Source organism: Manis javanica, chromosome 2 (genome assembly GCF_040802235.1).
Source record: "Manis javanica isolate MJ-LG chromosome 2, MJ_LKY, whole genome shotgun sequence".
NCBI lineage: Eukaryota > Metazoa > Chordata > Mammalia > Pholidota > Manidae > Manis > Manis javanica.
This window is the reverse complement of record NC_133157.1, coordinates 217,126,391-217,147,853: the sequence shown is the minus strand read 5'-3', so window position 1 is coordinate 217,147,853 and position 21,463 is coordinate 217,126,391. Positions and strand designations below refer to the sequence as shown.

Below are 21,463 nucleotides of genomic sequence, written 5' to 3'. Positions count from 1 at the left end.
ATAAATTCCTGGTCTCACTGACCCCCTCTCTGCCTGAGAGCCACCCTCAAATGCCACCCTGGGGGACCTCGGGGATCATGTCCCTGGGGTTTAGAGGGAGCGTTGGAGTCTGACAGGCCTGTGTCCAGTCCCAGCTCCACTCCGTCTGCTGTGTCGCCTTGGGAAGGTGCTGGAGTTCAGGCTGCTTCTTCATTTGCCACAGGGGAGTTACGCACTTTGCCACATGCGGCTGATGTCACAACTCAACACAACGGTGCTTGGCCCGTGATCCTCCGTGGGTGGATACCGCCTGTGGCGGCCCATCACCTTCCCCTGACCTTTGCCTTCTCCCCTGTCACCTCTCTGTCCTCCCCAGACATCTTCGTGCTGATTGCTTCTGTGCCCGTGGTGGCCGTGGGCAACCAGGGCAACGTCCTGGCCACCTCCCTGAGAAGCCTGCGCTTCCTGCAGATCCTGCGCATGCTGCGGATGGACAGGCGGGGCGGCACCTGGAAGCTTCTGGGCTCGGCCATCTGTGCCCACAGCAAAGTGAGTGCCACGGAGAAGCTGCTGGGGCTTCTCACCCACCTGTGCCCCCCAGGGGCATCCCCTCCCCTACAGTGCCCCCAGAGGGCATCCGTCCTGCCACCACGGAGGAGGAGGAGAAGCAGGGACAGGAGAGGCGAGAGTAGCTGTGCTGCGGCGAGCAGAGCAGGCAGGGCTGGGCTCCGGCCTCAGCTCCACTGTGCAGACAACTTTGGCAAGTCACTCGGTTTCCCCATTTCTAAAATAGGGATAAGAACGCCTATACCTCTGGGATGAAATGAGCTTGTGCAAGGCAGCATGGCACAGGGGGTGGGCCACGCAGACAGCTTAGAATCCAAACTCTGCTAGTGTGACTTTGGAGATTTTCTGTAACCTCTCTGGGTCTTGGTTCCTGCGTTTATAAAACAGGGATGCTGTGCACTTACCTCACAGGTGGAAAGCGCTCAGAGCATACCCGGCTCGTAGGAAACATTTCATTGCTATTACATGTAGCCCAAAGCTCAACACCGAGCGCTTACTGTTACAGATTAGCTCATCCCAGGACGTGGGCACTGTTCCTGCCTCATCACACTGATAAGGGAGCCGATTTGGAAGAGGATGTAACCTGTCTGAGGCCACGCAGTCGGACTCAAACCCCAGGCAGCCTGGCTGCAGAGCCCGTGTTCGGTGGTCTCTGCTGGTCGCGGTGGAGTCACTTTCCAAGGGGAATCAGAAGCTGGGACAGTTGGGCTCAGTCCAGGCCCCTCCCAGAGTCCCTTGTGCTGGAGCGGGTGTGGGAGCCCAGGCCGGCAGAGCCCAGCACATCTAGAGCTGAGGTGCCCAGCGGGTCCAGAGCCATGCTGCTCCCTGAGTTTCCTTCCTGCTAGTCCAAGCCTTGGGTACCACTTTGTTTTACCATCCTCACCTTAGCTGGCCCCTGGAGGAATGAGGAGACCTTCTGGGTCTCAGCTCAGCAGGAAGAGCCCCTCAGAGGCCAGAGCAGGAGAAGCAGAGGGCAGGACCCCTGGGGTGGGCGTGCTTCAGGGGATAAGGTCAAGGCTGCCTTTGTTACCAAGAGAATATCGTCTTATGCCAACCTTGGCGAGTACATCAGACACTGTTGGTGCCAGGCCCTTTTTACCAGGAGGATGTGCCCAGCCCTCAGCTGCTCGGCTGTTGGCTGCTCATGCTCCCAGCTGTCCCCTTCTCTGGAGAGGTAAAGGAGCTGCCTTGCCCAGGAGGGTGTACTGTCCTAACCCTCCTCCCTACCCATGAGGGAAGCCCACAGCCAATGGCAGCTGGCGCAGGGCACATTTCTTCAGGTTGGGACCAGCCCTGTGGTGCAGTTTATACTCCAGAGCTGCCCAGGGGATCAGGCTGAAGGAGGCTCCAGCCAAGACCACGTCTCTGCTTAGCTCCCTCTCCTGCGCTTCCTGGCTTCCCTCACTCCCTCTCTTCTGAGGGCCTCCCTCAATCAGCACAAGCCAAGAAGTCACATGCACCTAAATCCTTATCTCAGGCTCTGCTTCTGGCGCACTGGACCTAAGGCAAGTTGACACAGGGGAGCTCAGAGCTTTCCTTGTAAGTGTTAACACCACCTCCACTGGACAACGCAGAACACACTCACATGACTCCTGGGTTCCTACATCTCAGATATGCTGGTATCTCCTAGTAGAATAAACACGAACTTAGGGGTCAGATAGCAACCCAGTGCAAAATTCAGCTCAGCTGCCTTCCCGGTGTAAGGCTAAGAATGTTACTCTATTTTTAGGTGCTTCGTCTGTGGTTAAAATGTGAATCTTTCCGGCTGCACACATGAGAAAAGGTACACTTAAGTGCCTGGTAAGCAGTAGGTGCTCATTAATGGTAGCATTTGTTATTCCAGATATGCCTTTCCTCACAAACAGTGCAAATAAATATATAAGTAAAATTAAATACAAATTTAAAACACTTGGGAGTCTTCCATTTTTTGCTAGACACTTTTTTTTCTCTCTGTGCTACCTCTGACCACAGACTTTTTGAGGCCAGAGCTTTCTTTCTAGAAGGTCCTCCACCTGACCTTGTATTTTATCTTTTATCAGAGGACATGCTTATAACATCTACCCTTGCAACCTGGAAAGAGATGAGATGATTCATGGCTCTGGAGGAAATCAGGACTAAAAATGCTGCTTAGGTCCTTGTCCTGTGTTCTCTCAGATTAGAATAGAGGACAATTGGATGTTTGTCAAGTAATTCCTGGGAAGAGGCAGGTCCGTGATGCTGCCAGACCCCACGACTGGGGCCAGTGGGCAGAACTTCAAGACGAAATCACATCTCTGTGGTTGGAGACGAAAGGCAGAAAAAGAAACTGCTTGTCACGCTCTATGTCCCATTCCTCCCCGAAACACCGCCACTGCACACACTCTTAGCCATTCGCTGTTGCTGAGCTACAGAGCAGCTGCCAGGCTGCCCTTCACTTCCGGGCCAGGCAGTGTGTTTAGGAGGTGAGCACCTGCCTGGATTTGGGCCCAGCCTCCCCATTGGCTAGCAGCAAGAGCTTAGGCCGGCTCCTTCTCTAAGCCAGGTGAATGATCACTTACCAGTTCACTTCTTTATTCATTCTTTCAAAACACATGTACTCTGGGCCAAATTCCAGGCTGACCCCTCGGAGTTGGGGGCCCACGTTGTGCAGGGTTAGACTTTTAAAGTTAGAGTAGGCCAGGCTCCGCTTCCAGCACAGAATCACTGATGTCTTCTTGCCCACGTGGTGTCTGATGTGGGCCGGGTGGCCCTTGTTTGTCTTAAAAATGGGTTTTGAGTCTCCGGGGCAAGGGAAGAGGGGCTTGGATCATCCTGCAGAATGGACTTAAGGAGCGGGCAGTAAGTCGCTCCCCTCACTCCCCACACTGGCTTCACCCTAGTCCCTCAGCCCCAGGCTGACTGCAGAGAGCTCAGGCATGTGCCAGAGGCTGTGGGGATGCCACAGAGCTGCTGGCAAAAACTGTGTCAAGTCAGAATGATTTTAAGTAGTCCTGACTCTGTAAGTGATGACAAGGCATAGACTCGGGACACATTTTCACTCCTCATCAGGGACCATCATACCACCTCTTAGTAACCCAGCACAGCCAGGTTTTCTGTGCGTTCATGAACAGTTAGCTGTTCCTTGGATAAGCAGCAGTTGAAACTCTGATTCACATTTGCGGGCCAGAGGGTATGAAGAGATATACGAACCCTAGAACACACTCAACAAGGCAAGAGGCTCACACTCAGACAGCCCCTGGGGGTGGACTCTCCATTTGCCTGCTCCTTCTCAGCCTCCCGGGGGGACAGACACTCACCAGGGGGAGAGGCGGCCGCACTGCCCGCTCCATCCAAACGAACCCATGGAGTGAACTCACACCAGAGCACCGTGCCCACAGCGCTGTGGGGCGAGCCAGGCCTTTTAATGGGTCGGAGATTCAGGGAAGTCTGTTTAGAAAACAGGGAAGGCATAAAAACAGGAACTCTAGCTCAAATATTTGGCAGACTTCCACAGTGGAGGTGACGTGCGTCTGAACTTGGCTTGAAGCTCTTTGGTTGGTCCCTTGGAAAGGCCCAGTTCTGGTAGCGAGACCTGTGTGAGCAGAGCCCAGCGGGGTGGGAAGCAGGAAGCTACCCCATCAGAGAGATTCTGTTCGCCAGAAGGCCAGCTCACCTGACGCAGGTGGCCAGGGAGGTGCTGTGTATCGGTGTGAGCAACTCTGTGCCCCGAGAGACTTTGCAGGAACCACAGGGCTCATCTCCAGCTTGTGTGCACCCATACCTGGACTTTCTTCTTTCCCAAATGACCATGCTGAACTCTGCAATGGGAATAGAATGGGAGAAACAGGAAGCGCCTTAGGGATTGAAACTTCAGTCATTTGCTGATCTTTGCCACATCTCTGCATCACCTACGCCGTTCCTTATCATTTTTCTCTAAATCACCTTGCTCTAGTCTACTTACTTATACATCCCAGTCTATAAGCATGATAGTATCCATGAAATAACAGGCTTTATGTATTATTTATGCTAATTTTTAGAATGGCTTACATCAATATGTGACCGTTTAACATAGAAACTACGTATCTGCAGTACACATGGCACTTTGAGGAACTCTGGTTTTAAAACTGAAGAAATTATGGCTGGGGAAGAGAGTAATGTGCCCAGGGGCACACAGTAATTAGTGGCACAGCTTGGTCCCTGTCCATAACTGTGTGCGCTATGCCGTGCCAGCTTCCCGGAAGTACTGAGCTCTATCCTTGCTGTGCCCAGTCCTTTGAGAATCAAGACTCCTGAGTCCTCAGCCTTGTCTCTGAGGCAGTGGCCAGTTCCTCCTGCCTCTTGCCTCCCTGTGAAGCCTCTTGAGCTGTGATAACAAGGTCACTCTAAGGCAGAAATCTTCCCCTCCTAGAGCCATACGTTTGCTTTGTTAATGATGCACATTAACACATTGCACAGTGATGGGAGGTGAGGATCAGAGGTGAGTCACTCACCCACAGTCACAGTTGGGAAACCTAGGCTCCAGCTCCCCCAGTAACCTCCCAGTGACCACTCCCTGTCTGCTGCTCACTCTCCTAGGAGCTCATCACCGCCTGGTACATTGGGTTCCTGACGCTCATCCTTTCTTCATTTCTGGTCTACCTGGTTGAGAAAGATGTGCCGGAGGTGGATGCACAAGGAGGAGAGATGAAAGAGGAGTTTGAGACCTATGCAGACGCCCTTTGGTGGGGCCTGGTGAGTCACCCCCTTGAAGGCCCCCCAACCCCCGGGGGTTGTTAGAAACCAAAGAGCTGAGGTGTGGCACTGGCGTGCACAGTCTGTGGCCACCGTCGGCTGAGGGCCTGCCCACATGGTATGCACTTGCAGCAGGCTTTCTATAGGGCGTAGAGGAAGTCAGGGGTCCGGAAGAGTCAGGTCCCATGGCCACTCAAGGATTCTACCTCATCAGTTGTTGGCTGTGACCAGCCAAACCATGCATGTACAAAGAGACTCAGTGGCAGAGCACATGCGTGCACACAGACCTTCAAAAACATGTAGAGATGCACAGCCACACACTCACAGGACATGTGCACTAAAGCTAGCATTGACTGAGGGCTTACTTTGCTCTGGAGCATTGCTCCACATACCTCACACTTACTAAGACATTTTAAATTCAAGCACCTCCCTTTATTAGCTCCTTACTTTAAAATGCAGAAACTGAGGCATTCAGTTAGGTCTCAGAGCCAGTGAGTAGCTGATGTGGGGTTTGAATTCAGGCAGTTTCTCTCCAGAAGCCACACTCGTAACTGCTGTCACATCCTGCGTTCCATGTTCTTAAGTGCAAGAGCACCAACAACTACATGTGAAAACACACCCAGCGATATGCAGCACACCCAGAACAGACGTGCGTGCAGACATTAGACCTGTGCACATACACATACAATGCATATAAATACACTCACAAGCACACATGGCTCCACAATCACACATACACAGATATACGCAAGAATGCACAGGCACACACACGTTTACAAATTATTTAATATTTGTTGACTGATTGACTACAGGTAGGAAATCCTTAAGTTGGAAACAGGTGTGGTTTCATGGCTCCATGTGAGTTAGTTGGTACTGCTTGCCTTTTCTCCGTGGGAAAAACATTCCCAGGGAGGACAGAGGGCCATCGGTGGGCTTGGTCAGAGCATTCTGATCAGTCCTCCCCGCCCCCAGGAGCCCCATGCCTGATCAGCGCCCCCACCTCTGGGGAGCCCCGTGCCTGAACTCCTCTCTCTGCAGATCACACTGGCCACCATCGGCTATGGAGACAAGACGCCCAAAACGTGGGAAGGCCGTCTGATTGCAGCCACCTTTTCCTTAATTGGCGTCTCCTTTTTTGCCCTTCCAGCGGTAAGTACCTTCCATGTTCTCCCCACTATGACATGCAGGACCCTCACCATCTGGCCCAGCTGAACTTTGCAAATGCAGCCTTTATCCTGTCCTACCCTAAGTTCCAGCCCTGGTGGCTCAGTAGCCAGCCCCGTCAGCACAGTTCCCTGCCTTTTTGCCACGGCTGTGCTGCCCTTCTGCCCGGAGTGATCTCTCCATACGTCCACTCGTCCTCCCAGCCCCAGTTTCCATGCTGATTCTTTAGGCTGAGTTAGTTGCTCCCTCCTCCAGGCATAACTGTGTAAAGGCATTTCTGACCCCAGCTGGGATAGTACCTTCCTGCACCTGCCTCCCCCAGAGCTGTGAGCCCCTGGGTGGCTGGGATCACATCTTCCTCCCAGCACCTCGCACATAGTGGGTCCTTTGTATATGTGAGCTCCCTTCCTGTGCCTGTCACTTACTGGTTTTTGTGAAAAAGATGCATTTCCCTCAAAAGTGAGTCTTGACCCATGAGTGAATAACTTCCCTAAAGCCTGGGACCCCTAAGCATAATATGAGCAATGATAGATAGCATTTGTTGAACTTACTGTGTGCTGGAATCATGTCAAATACTTTACCTATAGCATCTCATTTCATTTGCATGATGACATTTTGAATTTGGTGCATGTGTCACCATTCTCCAGATGACGAAAGCAGAATCCCGGGGCTGCTGGTTCTGAAGCCTGGCTCTTCATCACAAAGCTTGCAGAGAAGCTTCTTACACAACAGTCCTATCCGCCCTTCATCTCCCATCCTTAGTTTGGTGACATTCTCTCTCCATCACAGCCCTACCTTGTCTCTAAGCTGTTTGACCTGGGCAGGGCCCATTCTGAAGCTCAGTTCCCTCATCTGTAACAGGCCAGGGGCTGTGGGGCGCTGCACAGCGTCTGAGTCCCTCTCAGCTTGAAGAGGGTGCGCTTCCATCCATTTAACCCACATGCGAGTCTGACCTGGAAAAACAACAGATCACAGTTCTGAGAAATTCCAGCTATAGTAGAAATCTCAAGTGACAATTCAAGCAGCTGAAATATTTGTTTAAAGTCTGGGAACATTTACTGGTCATCTTCTGTGCCATGCCCCTTGTCCCCGTTACTAAGCAGGTCCTGTACATTAGTTCACTTTCTCCTTAGCAAATTACAAGGCGGGCCTAGTACCCCTATGAAGCGGGCCCCGTTCTCCCTATGAGGCAGGGTCCGGTCTCCCACTTCCCTACGAAGGAGACAGAGATGCAGCAGACGGAGGCTTGGCCAGGGTCTCAGCACTGGAAGCGGCAGAGTTGGGGGCAGAACCCAGGCCTTCCTGACTTCATGGCTCCATGTAGCCCAGCAGCCCTTGCAGAGACGGGAGGGGTGTCCCCTTCTCCCCATGCTCAGCACCGTCACTGTGGCCCCAGGAGGGGGTGGGCTGACCTCGGGGCCTGCCTTCTCCCCCCCAGGGCATCCTGGGGTCAGGACTGGCCCTCAAGGTGCAGGAACAGCACCGGCAGAAACACTTTGAGAAGAGGAGGAAGCCGGCCGCCGAGCTCATCCAGGTGTGTGCCGGGGCCCTGGGACGGCCACACTCTCCGTGTCTGCATTCGTGTGTGCACGTGTGTACGTGTGCATGCCTGTGCAGGAGTGGGCATGCCCATGAACCAGGGCAGGACCCAGGACCGTGCTTGCTTGTGGGTGTCTGGGTGTTGCTGGTGTTACCTGTTTGACCTGTGTACAGAATGCGACAGTCCTGTCACTCTCCCTGCCAGGTTCTAAGCCAAGCAGGAAATAGACAAAAGACTCAGACAGGGACTGATGCATCAGCTGTTTTACTAGTAGCATTGGAGTGGAGAGTTTGGGGTGGGCCTGAGTCCATTCTAGGCTTCTACTTCCCACTCCAGTCTTGACCTAGAAGTCCTCGAGGAAGAGTCAGCCTAGAGTCCAGGGGCTAAGCCAGTTGGCTATAAGGAGATGTGCTCCCTCACATCTGCTAAGGATAGAGTACCCATGCCAAGAGAGGAAGAGATGCCTCACCCAGGCAAAATATTGGGCAGTTTGCCCATTTGTCCTGCCCAATAGACAGGCAAGCACTGGTGTACATTGGAGGCCTGCCAGCTGTCTGACTCTGTCATTGCCCACACCGTGCACTGGAAGTTGGGAGACTAGTGAGAGGTGGTAAGAAAGGCAGAATAGTGTCCTTGTACTTCAGAGAGAGCTCCTGCTCCGTGGCTACATGGGCTGATGAGCACACAGAGAATAGGGAAATGGAGTGTTGTGGCTATAGCTGCGCCGGGTTGAATGTCTGCATGACCACCTGCTTGTGAATTTGTGTTCTGTTGCGTGAGTGTGTCAGTGGGTCAGTGGGTCAGATACTGGGTGGTACGTGATGTTATCCTTTGTACCATAGTTTCTATGCCAGTCCCCTTCGCTGAGTTATCAATGCTCCATTATTCCCCAGGCCCCAAACCTTTGCAGTCTCACCAAAGTTCTAATCTATTAGAATTAAAGCCTCATCTCCGGGGCTCTCTAGTACCCAGAAATGGCACAGAAGACAGTGTTTATCTTCCCACCTACTTGAGAAGTCTCGGGGAACCTGGCAGCAAGAGCCAGCCTGCTCCTTTCAGGACTTTACACCCAGCGCCCTGCCCTGCAGCTCATCTCCCGGCCCCACCCCCTCACTGCCCATGGTAGCTCCCAGGTGATGGGGTCAAGGAAGGTTTTCTTCCCCAAGGAGCTACAAAAAGCCAAGAATCTCAGCTTCCCTGGATGTTACCTAAATGCATATTCAGACTTGTAGGAGTCAAGGGCCGTGGGGGCATTCTGACACGGGGCGTCCTGTGTGACACTCTGCCCCTTCTCTCCTCCTCAGGCTGCCTGGAGATATTATGCTACAAACCCCAACAGGATTGACCTTGTAGCAACATGGCGTTTCTATGAATCAGTCGTCTCTTTTCCCTTCTTCAGGCAAGTGGCGGCCCGTTTGAGTGCTCAGAGCATGGCTAACCATCCTCCTGTGGTCTGTACTTGTGCCAGTGGTCTTTGTGGTTTCCTGGGGCACATCCTTCAGGGTAGTGGGTCCTAGTCTGAGCTGCACGTTTGAATCATAAAAAAATCCCCAATGCTCAAGGCCACACTCCGGGCTAATTAAGTCAGAATTCCCAGGAGTGGGGCCCAGGCATCAGTATTTTTTCAAGTTCCCCAGAGGGCCCTAGTGACAGTGACCTTGAACTCAAAGGCAAGAACATGTACAACCACACTGAATGCAGAACCAAGATGATTTCCATTTGCTATGCATCCCAAGGCCTTGGCACAAGGCCCATTCTTTTGGGTTGATTTATTATAAATAAGGCATTGTCCTAGCTGTCTGAGACGTGGAGGGATGCATTGTGCTGCAGACAGCTGCTGTGATATGGGAATGGCTTTTCGACTAAGAGAGAACGTTTCTTTCTTTCTTCTCTTCAAGGACAAAAGTATAAAGTCACTAGAGAAATTCACTTGGCAACCGTTCTGAAGCAAGGTAGTCCCTTGGGAAAGGAATAGCCCTGAATTCCAACCTACTCCATATGTTTAATGGCAAAGGAGGAGATGATAATACACTGGTGTTTCCTCACCTGCCTCCTAAAGACTTTTTGTCTTTTGTTTATGCTTTTTTTTTTAATGACTTTATTGAGATATGTTTCACAGGCTGTAAGAGGATTTCACATACACTAAAAGGTACTCTTCTAAAATGGATAATTTGGTGGTTTTTATATTTATAAAACTGGGCACGATCATGTAGTCTGACTCCAGAGCATTTCCATCAACCCAGAAAGAAACCCTGTCCCCATTAGCAGTCAGTCTTCCCTCCTGTTTTCCCTGAGTCCCTGCAACTACTAATCTATTTAATATCTCTATTCTGCATATTCTGGACATTGCATATAAAAATGTGATTTTTAGAATATGTGGTCTTTTATGTATAGTTTATAACATTTAACATGTTCCCAGGTTTCATCTGTGTTGTCACATGCATAGGAATGTTATTCCTTTTTATGGATGACCAATATTCCTTTATTCGATGGCCCATTGTGTTTATCTGTCCATCAGTTGATGCACATTCGGGTTGTTTCCACTTTTTGGTTATTATGCTGACATACATGTCGTGTGGACATGCGCTTTCTGTTCTCCTGTGTATATCTAGGATTGGCAATAGTAACTCAATGTTTAACTTTTTGAGGAACTGCCAGACTATTGTCTGTGGTGGCTGCACCATTTTTCCTTCCTCCCAGAGGTTGTGAAGGATGAAGTTGCACAGCACATCTCTAGCCATGATGCTACGTGAAACTCTCCAGCTCAGGGGAGCCCTTTGTTAGTTTCCAAGGATATATATGTTTGGGGCTAGCATGGATGGAGAACGATGGTGCCTTTTCATTTTTCTTTTGTTAATACTTAATACTTTAATGATAAACTTAAATACTAATATTAAAATGATAAACTCGTGGTTTTCCCATTGTAATAGGCCTCAGAGAGTTTCAAGTCTAAACCCAATTTTATATGAGAAGAACCTGAGGCCTCCAAAACTTCAGGAATTGCTCAAGGGCACACACATCGTTGGGCACAGCTGAGACCAAACTCAGGTCTTCTCATCTGCTGGTCAGTGGAGACAGTGGAGGCTTAGTACAAGAAGGGGATGGGCATCTGAGAAGGTACAGGGAGATGATGCAGGAGGGATGATAGACAGGCCATTCTCACGTGGAAGCAGAGATGAAGGCTGACGTTAAAAACCAGACCTTGCTCTCCATCAGCAGAGGGCCAGTTTGTTCCATAAAAGTGATGACAGCCGTGCTGTCCAAGATGCTAACCACCAGCCACTTGTAGCTTTTGAGCCGTGTCTGTTACTAGTGCACCTTAGGACTGAATTATTTAATTTTAATTTTAATAGCCATATGTGGCTACATCTTGGGCAGTATAGCTTTGGAATCATTAGATATGAGAATGAAAATGGAAATGAGGCGTAGGCCAAAGACATAGAAGTTACTTGCCCAAAAAGATTCAGTTCATTTATTGTATATACAGACCTTGTTCCTTTGTTGACCAGGGTCCAGATTATTGGAACGCTTAACGATAGAGATGGGGGACTACATGCAGCAATTCCTCCCTATGGCCAGATAACACTGGATCTGCTTTCAGACACACTGTGTTATTTAATCTTTAGAATGTCCTGGAAGATAAGTAGAATGGGTAACCCCATTTTTCATAACCCAGATTTTATAGGTGAAGAATCAGAGCATCTGTGAGACTAATTAGCTTGCCTAATTTTACCCAGCTGGTAAGTGATAGAACTAAGATTGGAACCCAGGTCTTAGGCCAAAGCCCATTGTATCTCTGGGAACAAGAAGTGTTTTAGGGAGAAAATTAGGATGAGAGAAGTGTTACTGGATAATAATACCTATTTCTGAAAGTGAAACTGAATAAAATACGTGAAAACACCTGTGAAATAAGTCAAAGTACCTGGCCCATAGTAGGTGTTCAGGCTGTGCTGGAACAATCTGGGCTGGAAGGCAGCATCGGTGTTACAGTGGGAAAGGAAGATACTACGCTCCCAAATTATAGTCTTGGGAAACCACTGTTGAATGACAGCAGGCCTAAAACACCCTGTCAGGAATGTGGTTACAGATCTTTTATTCACTTACCCCATTTATTCACTCAGCAAATATTTACTGAGCATCTCCTATGTGCTAAGCACTGTGTTTGGCATTGGGGACGTGAGAGTGCACAGAAAGGGGGCAGCTGTGCTGATCTTGTCACAGGTGGATGGAGACACAGAAGAGCCCATTGGATGTTACCGCTTGGAGTTGGTTGGGGCTTTGAGTAGAGTAGTCCCAGTGGAGCGGTGGGCATAGAAGCCTGCTGACAGGCAGTGAGCACGTGACGACAGCAAGCGCAGATGACAGCTGGAGTGGGACATGGGGCCAGGGTTCTTCCCTGCACGGAAAGGGTCTGGTAGAGAGAACTAGATGTGGAAGCAGTGGGGAGGGGAAGGACTCGTGAAGAGAGCAGGGTAGGAGGCGTGGGCTCTGAAGCGTGAGTGAGGATTGGCCATCCGTAGCGTGCACCTTTCATCCGTCAGCACAGAAGAGAAGCCAGGTGGGTGGAGCCAGTTGTAAGAGGTTGTCAGTTTGGTGGTGGACCGTGGGGCAGGCAGATCTAGCTCACTGAGAGGTGAGTCAAGGTTGTGAGCTGATGGGAAAGCGTGGTGGTAGAGGAGAAGGCGTGACATGTTGTCTTGGAGAGTGAGAGAGTGGTGTCTCTAATTCCTTAATACCATTTCCCATAGTACCTTTGGCCTTGATCCTGCCCAGTCTACTCCCTCACCTTTCTCTTCTCTTATTGCTTTCCCTACTTCTCCTGAAATCAGAGACCCAGAGAACTCCAGGAATCAGAGCATTTTCTCTCCAGGTGCTTCTGGTAACTTGTGGAGTTTAACTCTCCAACTGGCCCTTTTACTTCTCTACCATGGTGCTTCTGTTCTCTCCCCATTTCTCCTGTTCCTTGATTCCAGTGACAGGCCAGTTACCCATTCCATATTTGTCAGGGCATGGGGTGCTCAAGTTTGAGAGATGAAGGAAAACAGGCTTTGTTTTCCCCTAGACAGCTCATGGATGACCACATAATTCTAAGACAATGTGATCTGAGTTCAGTGCCTTGGGGAAGAGGTTAGCTCAGTCTAGACTCTGGGGAGTTGGGTAAGAAACCCAAGCAGGAGCCAGCCTCTCTAGCTAGAACTTTTTTAAACTGATAAGAACAGATACTACACTTGATCTTAGCCAAAAGGCTGAGAAGCGATAGCTAGAACTTTTTTAAAGGAAACATTAAGTCTGCTCCCAGAAGAGAAAAAAGAATGGGAGTTCTAAGCAGAGGCTGAGCAAAGGTCAGAGTCACGAATGTGTCGATGCCACATGTGGCCTCACAGTTAGGAGCGTGGGCTGTGGACCCAGGTCATGTGGGTTTGAATCCTGACTCCGCTTTCTGACCATGACACCTTGAACAACTTAGTTAACTTCTCTGTGCCTGTTTTCTCATCAGGAAAATGGGAATAATACTAATACTTACCTCATAGGGTTGTTATAAGGATTAAATGAGTTAATCCATAAAAAGCACTTAAAATAGTAACTGCCTAGTAATTATTGCTCAGTAAATATTAGTGATGATATGATGGTGATGTCAACAATGATGGTGATGGTGACAGAGGGACCAGGTGTGCGGCTGCTAAATTACAAAATTCCTGGTTTCCTGGTCTGTCTCTGTAGATCAACAGATCCCCTGAGCCCAGCACCACCAGCCAGGCTCAGAGCCAGTCCAGCAGAGTAAAAGCCTGGGGTCTAGTCAGGCAAACCCACCTCCTTCTGTGGGCCCCCTCCCACTCACCATCTTGCTTAGAGCTCCACCCTGCTTCTTTGTCTTCATTAAAGGGAAGCCATGGGGAAACTGGGGGGAAAAGGGAAAGCTATTGCATGTAATTTATACTTTGTTTATTTCTTTCTCCCTCATCTCCTTATAGGAAAGAACAGCTGGAGGCGGCAGCCAGGTACGTTTCTGATTATGAATCCCCTTCTTCCCATGAGTGTTTTGGGACAGAGGGTCCAATTCCGCGTGGTGTAGTGCCCCTGGGCAGCACGCTGGTCACAAGATAGTGTTTCGGGGCTCACGGCTGCTGCCTGTTGCTCGCCACCATATTCCTCCGCCATTGTCATGTTAATTTACACAAGGACAACTTAGCAGGATCACAGCAGCAGACACTTACTGAGTGTGTCCTCCAGGCCAGATTCTGTGCCTGGAGTCCTGAATGTGTTTTCTCGTTTAGTCCTCACAAACACAGAGAGGCCCTCCTGTCCTCATTTATGGATGGAAGAGACGGGTTCAGAGAGGTTGAGTTATTCTCCCAGGTCACACAGCCACTGAGAGGCAAGACCAATATTCTCACTTGGGTCTGGGTATTAAGACCATGTTATTCCCACTGTATCTGGCTTCATTTGCTTCTTGGGTTCACAGGTAGTTCTTCACAAAGTGAATCAAGACTGTAACTCGTGATCCCACCTAGACCGCTCTCACTGCAGGCGGCTGCTGAGGCAGGCTGCGCTTCCAGATTAGGAGCATTCCCTACCCGGCCTTTCTCACTCCATCTCAACAAGGTGTCACCGTAGCAGGGAGGCAATGGACCCTGCTCCAGACTGTAGAGCAAAACCATCTCTCTCAAACATCCGTTGAAGCTACTTAGATATGTAATCTACATAATGTATGCAAAAGTATACATTTCATCTATAATTGTTGATAAACTACTGCTGAGGCCTTGAAGTCAGTCTCCTGATGCTCCACTGCTGTCCATGGAAAGCTGACAGAATTTGGGCAGAGCAGGTGTCAGACCCTGGGCCACATTGTAGGAGAACCACTTGAGGACAATGGCCTTTGGGATGCTGGGTCAAGTCCTCTTGAATGGGGCCCCTGATGCCGTGCATAACCCCTCTGGGGGGCCATGTCATACACAGCCCCTGTGGCTCACATGCAGAGGTACGGTTCGGGCTTCCAGCCTCCTTTGGGCCTGTTCTCAAATGGGCTGTTTCTTCTCTGGACCCAGTTCAGACTGTAGGAGGCATCTGGGGAGACTGCAGACAAGGGCTAGAGAATTGACAATGACAGTGTGAGGGGACATGTGCTAGAGAACCCCCAGCAGCACACGGCTCACAGAGGCAGAGCAGGGCGACCTCAGAGGTCATCTCCTGGAGGCTTTTATAGAAGCCACAGCCTCCAAGAGGGCAGGCTGGCCCTAAGTTTCAGAGCCCCTGAGTACCAGGACTTTCACCGGCCAGGCCTCAGGACCCCCAAAGGAGTGCTCTGTCCCCTCATTCTCTTGCAGGGTTTTAAATCATGTAGATGTTGACACTGTGTGAGTTCCTAAATCTACCCTTAGAGCCTTTTCTGTACAGACATGAGCAGAATTTAGCCAGACTGGAAAGTACACTACATGAAAAATAGCACCGTGCTTTGGATTAGGCACTCCTGGTCTAAGCAGATTCCAGGTAGTTGCATCTTGAGGCTTTCCTAGGTATGCTTCTCCAGTTACTAAGAAGGGGCTCTCTGAAATCTGATCACTGAGTTGCTCAGTCCCCTCTCACGAACTCTCCACTCTGCCAGGGGTGCGGAGGGAAAATACGTTCTGTGATTTCTCAGGGTTAGAGTTTCTGGGTGTTTGCTGGCTCATTTTCCTCAGAGAAGGAGAGCTCAGTTATATAAGCCCCTCACTCTCCCCCATCCGGGCTCGTGGTGCAGTATTTCGGGTTTATCTGACAAAGAAGTTTGGCTGATGGAGTGACAGGTGAGATGCCAGGTGTGATTGTAGCTAAGAAACCTGGAGCAGCGGTGTGCGATCTAGCGGGAGGATGGGTAGATCGTCAAACCAGGAATCAGTGCCTTTACTCAAGAAGGCGGAAGAAAGACTGGAAAGTGGTCAGCAATGTACATGTGTTTTAGAATGGTACTTTTTCTGTAATAGTACACTTAGAAAATGATGTACATTTTCTGTCTTAGGATTAGCTTCTTCAATAGGTTATCACTAACCAATGTTTCATTATTATTTCTAAATTTCTGGATTCAGCTTCGGAGTTGGTCATGTTTTCCTCTTCTAGCATAGGTAGCCCACACATTTGTTTGTCAGCCTGAGGAAAGAGTTCTGTTCCCTGACACCTAACAGATCCTGGTTGTGGGTTGGGGTGAGAAAATGCAGAGTTTAGTTCCCTGTTGGAAGAAGTCAAGCCCATATGTAGTCACTTATAAGGCTGTTCCCACCCCCACCAAGGGGTCACCAGAGGGATGGGCTTCTCATGTCCCACGGACAGAGCTTCCTTGACTCTTCTGATCTGTGCAGATTTGTCTGAGGAACTCAGGTCCTGCAGACTTCCTGTGATCACTGGGAGGTTGGCTGTGATAATTTTATGCTTCTTTCTCAGGATCTATGATTCTGAGGTTAATCTGAAGGAAGAGAGCCAATTTCTATTGTGTGGGCTTACAAGGACCTAAGCACTTACATAGGTCATTGTAGTTCATTTTTTATAAAAGTGAGGGCAGTTGACACCTCCCATCCTTTCTCACCTCGCTTAGATGCACCACTCACAGCACCTCTAGCAAGGACTCAGCATCTTCCTAATAAAGCCTTTGTTTATATATAGTGAAAACTTTTAAAATTCTTTCTTCCTCTCTAGACCATGAGTTCCATAGGCTTATACTGTGCTTGAAATATAGGATGCACTCCATAAATATTTTCTCAGTGAATAAATGAATTAATGAAAAGACATGTACCATCATTTTACTTATGAGGAAAGTGAGCTCAAGTATTTACATAACTTAAACCCACGCCAAGCTGAAAATAGCCAAGGCAGGGTTTCACACACAGGTCTGTCCAGCTATCAGACCACATTAGGCCGAGTCCCCGTGGCACAGGTGGTTGCCATGCCTCCCTTGCAGCCCAGGAGTAGAGAGTGACACGTGATCTTAGCCCTGTTCTCCCTTGGCCAGGCTGGGAATGTGTATCTCACGCTGTCATGTAGCTCCCTCCTCCACTTCGTCTGGGATTCTGCCTAATGTCACTTCCCAAGAGAGACCCTCCATGACCCTCTGGCCACACCTCATCAGTCGCTAGACCCTTGGTCCTGCTCCTTATTCACTGCCTGATCTCCAGCTCCTGAAACTGTGCTTGGAACCCATCCTGGCACATGGTTGGATTTCCGTAGATATTCATTTACTAAAAAAGTGCTGGATGGATGGATGGACAAACTCTTAATCCTACAAGTGTCATAAACCCAACTTAAACTAACTTGGACTAAGAGGGAGATGTAATGGCTTACATAGCACCTCATCAGAGAAGGTGGGGACCCCTGGGAAACGAGGAATGGGACCCTTCTGGGATTTCTCTCTTCTGTTCTCGTCTCTGCTTCCCTTTTTTGCCCTGGCCCTCAGCTGATTTCTCCATACTGTTGAAGGTGTGGATACCAGCAGCCCTAGGATCAGGTATTTCTCCTTTTCTTCTGTCCATCTATCCTTCACCCAACTCCAAGTCAGAAAATCCCAGGGACGCACTTCGATCGGCCCATGGGCCACATCCTCATACCTTGGGAAATATCTATGGCTCAGAGGGTAAGAGACTGGTTCACGCATGCAGCTGTTGGAGCAGAGTGGTGTGGGCTCAAGATAACATGATTGACAGTCCCTAGAGCCACTTGGTTGAAGAAGAGGAATCAGTTCCTTTTTCCCAAAGAGTATGGCATGAAACGGAGCAGACAAAAAATGACAGTTGCCCATGACAGGCATAAACTCTACCCATAAATTTTCAAATCCCTCAAAGTAATATTGCATTAAAGAACACCAACAATAAACCATGCTGCGTCTCATTTATTCTGTAAATTATACCATAAAAAACTGATATTTTATGGGACATCATTTAACCACCAATTGTAACTATTCAGTAAACGTGCATCAGTGCTGATAATTAGGGGCATTTGTTTGAAAGAAACCAGCATTTTTTGAATTTTTGAAACAAACAACTGTGTTGACAATAACCCCTCGCTTGAGCTCAGTTGTTTCACTTGGTGTTTTCAAACAATCCAATCTGAACAGCAGCCTTCTGGACTCTTCTCTGTGTTGGTCTTTGGAGCAGGAGGAAATTTGTTCCAGGCATTTTCTTTGTCTTCTGTCTCCTTATTGTGTTCTTACCATTAAATTTAGTAGAGGATCATTCTTTGGGTCAAAGAATTCAAGTATAATATCAATAGTTTATAAAGAATGCTTACTGTTTGCCAGGTATAGTTCTAAGCACATTGAGTCCTATCAGTAGATATTATTTTCATACCCATTTTATAGGTGAGAAAAATGAGGTTCCAAAGGTAAGTGACTTGCACAGAGTCACACAGCTAGACAGTAGCAAGAGCAGGACTTGGATCTGGTTGGTCTATTCGCACATATGTGGTCCCAGGCACCATTCTGGCCCTCACAGTCCTTGGGGACAGTTAGCTGATCAGTCGCTGCATATACCTCCCTCCCTTTCTTGCTCTTCTACTGTTTCATGACTCATGTGGCTGGAGTCCCTGCCATGAGAGGAGGCTGTGGAGCAGGGAAAGGCACAGAGCCAGGACCTGTTCTTCAAGGTGAAGGAGCATTTGGTCAGACACCATTCTTCACACCTGGCCTCCTCCCTAGGACATCAGTCACATGAAATTCACCTCACAGGGTGATGGATGATGTTCATGGTAAACCTCCTTCCCTGTATGAGAATCAATGACTATTAAACGTGTGCAGGAATTTTTAGATCAATTAATCCAGTCCTCCAGTTTTACTGATGAGGAAATTCTTACCCAGAGCAAAATGAAAGTCTTGGACACAATTTCATAGCTGTTGGCTCCAGTCATCCAGATCCTGCAACACACTGGTCCCAAGCTGTGGAGGAGCTGAGATGCAGGGGGGAGATTGGGACCAATTTTGTGTAACCTCAGAGTGACCCCTCACCTGTTATAAGGGCTTTGTCTCAATTGTCCTTTTGGAATATGGAAAGTGCCTATTTATAGCACCTCTTCCCTCTGAATTACAAGCCCATTGAGGAATAAATAGAGGAGTCAGAGAAGGATTAAAATATATAGGCTACATTTGCAGGGTAAAGAAGGATTGGCTCTGGGACAACAGTGAATTTCATCATAACGCTTCCCACAAAGTCTGGCCTGAAGATCAGTGCTTGGACAGGGCAGACACTGCCTGAGCCGGCCATGGCCTGCCTGACCCCATGGTGCACCGAGAACCAGACAGAGACCATATGTGACCTTGAATACAGAACTGACATTTAATGTGGAAGCCCAACCAATCAAGAAAATGGGTCAATGGCTATCACTCACTCACCATGACCCAATCAGATTATTCACCTCCTTCCATGGGGAGGAGCCAGTAGATGGCTAAGGGTTTCTCCTCAGTCCTTCTAAGAGTGTAGAAATTCCATTTTATGACTGCCAAAATATGAAAGCAGATGGTTGTCCCTACCGTTCATTAGCCTCCTCTCCACCTGTGAGCTTGTAATGGTAGCAGCTCTGACCTGGTTCCATCAGTCTGAAAACAGTACTTATGTGCCCACTAAGCCCTCATTGTTCACTGTATTTGTTCCTGTTGCTGCCATAAGAATTCACCACAAACTGAGTGACTTAAATCAACAGAAATTTATTGTCTGGCTGTTCTGGAAGCTGGACACCCAAAATCAAGATGTCACTAGGATCTGTCCCTTCCAAGGTTACAGGAAAGACTCCTTCCTTGCCTCTTCCAGCTTCTGGTGGTTTCTAGAAGTCCTTGGCATTCCTTGGCTTGTAGACTCCATTATTTACCTCCATCTTCACATGGCCTTCCCTCTATGTGTGTCTGTGTCCCTGTACCCAAAGGTCCTTCTCCTTCCCTTATGAAGACACTAGTCATTGGATTAAGAATGCACCCTACTCCAGTATGACCTCATCCAAACATCTGTAGAGACTCTATTTCCAAATAAGGTCACATTCACAGCTATCAGGAAAGGGCTTGAGCATAGGTTTTTGGGGAACCCATTCAACCCTCTATATTTGCCAAAGGCAAGCAGGATGGGTTTGCATGTGGTGTGAAGCTATCTGAGCAGATCCAGAGTATGTGATTTTGAGGTGGGCATTTATGAGGGTTAGATTTCAGTATCCCCCAACACTGATGAGGACACTGGGACTCAGCAGGGTCAAGCAGGGTGCACAGGAGCCAGGATTCAATCCTGTGTCTTCTTGGCTCCCTTCAGATCTATGTTTCTCTCTCCTCTTTAACCAGGGACTAAAGGTAAACCAGGTGGTAGAATTAGGGGGTAGTCATAGCAATAGGGCCTGAGAACAGATTCCAGAGTCAGACTACTGGACTTCAAAGCCTGGCCTCCTTACTAAGTGTGTGATCTCGGACAACTCATGCAACCTCCCTGTGTCCCCATGTCCTTATCCATGAAGTGCGGATAGTATCAACTTCATAGACTGGTTGCAATGTCACTTGTGGCCTAGTACATAGTAAACGCTTGTTAAAGATCAGTGCTGGTTGGTTAGTAAGTTATTATTCATACATGAGATTTAGATACATGGAGAAAATCATTCTTTCAGGAGAGCAACAAAGAAAAATACATTGCTCCGCACTCTCATATCATTGTGTGAGTCTATGTGTCCTCAGAGTAGCAGCTGCACATGTCCAGGGAACAGGCTCAGATTCCCCCATTTTCTGGATCAGAGGAAACCAAATAGGCCATTCGCTCAGCTAACTTTGCAGAACCATCCAAATGAGAGAAAACCAGACGAACACACCAAGGGTATTTCAAAATTGTATTGCTATTCCTTACAACCCAGCCGTCAGTCCAGTCACAGTCCTGTCTCTGTCCCTGCTTTATGCTCCCACTTCCCTCCTCAGCCTGGAGTGCCCCTCAGGACGCGCCATCCCCTGGCCCAGGCTGCCTTATCACCAGAAGAAGGAGATTGGACTAGGGACGTCCTAAGCCACTTCAGGTCCTGTGTGCTGTGAGTTTGGGACAGATATGGACCCACGTTGTTTTGCTGCATTAGACACTGTGAGTTACAGGTCACTTATAAGAACTTTGGCTCTGTGAACTTGGGCACATTGCCAAACCTGTGTGCCTTAGTTTCCTTATCTATATAATGGTTATGGTGAAACTACCTACCTCCCTGTGCTGCTGTAAGGATGAGACTTAAGAGTCTTTCTCATGCTACACAGGGCTTCACTTTTATTGTCATTACTATTATGCTGATGGGCGCCCACATTTTCAGGTGTTCTGTGCTCAGGGTCTTTTCCATATAGTGTAGAGCTGGCTTAGGACTCAGATCAATGTAGGTCTTGAGCAATTTTATCAGTTTTTAATGTGCAAAATCAGGTCTACAGCCGATTTTAAGAGTACGGACAAAAGAGAGTTTAATTGAATTGGGAGACACAAAAGTCCAGCCTGAAGCAGGAAAGAGCTCGTGGAGGGAGAGCCGAAGGGGGATAAATCTAGCTGGAAGGCAACGCCCCTGGGAAATTCCCAG

General features: G+C 48.8%; 1 protein-coding gene and 1 pseudogene across 1 annotated transcript in view; one reads left to right on the top strand and one right to left on the bottom strand.

Annotated features, from left to right (window-relative positions):
• Nucleotides 1-21,463, top strand: part of KCNQ3 (potassium voltage-gated channel subfamily Q member 3) — a 289,359-nt gene that overhangs the window by 243,664 nt on the left and 24,232 nt on the right. The window contains exons 4-9 of the mRNA XM_037020788.2: nucleotides 356-528; nucleotides 5,080-5,235; nucleotides 6,274-6,384; nucleotides 7,838-7,933; nucleotides 9,244-9,338; nucleotides 13,912-13,938. Of these exons, the coding sequence (XP_036876683.2) occupies nucleotides 356-528; nucleotides 5,080-5,235; nucleotides 6,274-6,384; nucleotides 7,838-7,933; nucleotides 9,244-9,338; nucleotides 13,912-13,938 (658 nt within the window). The remainder of the gene's footprint in view (nucleotides 1-355; nucleotides 529-5,079; nucleotides 5,236-6,273; nucleotides 6,385-7,837; nucleotides 7,934-9,243; nucleotides 9,339-13,911; nucleotides 13,939-21,463) is intronic.
• On the bottom strand, nucleotides 13,062-13,197 carry LOC118972859 (U2 spliceosomal RNA; annotated as a pseudogene).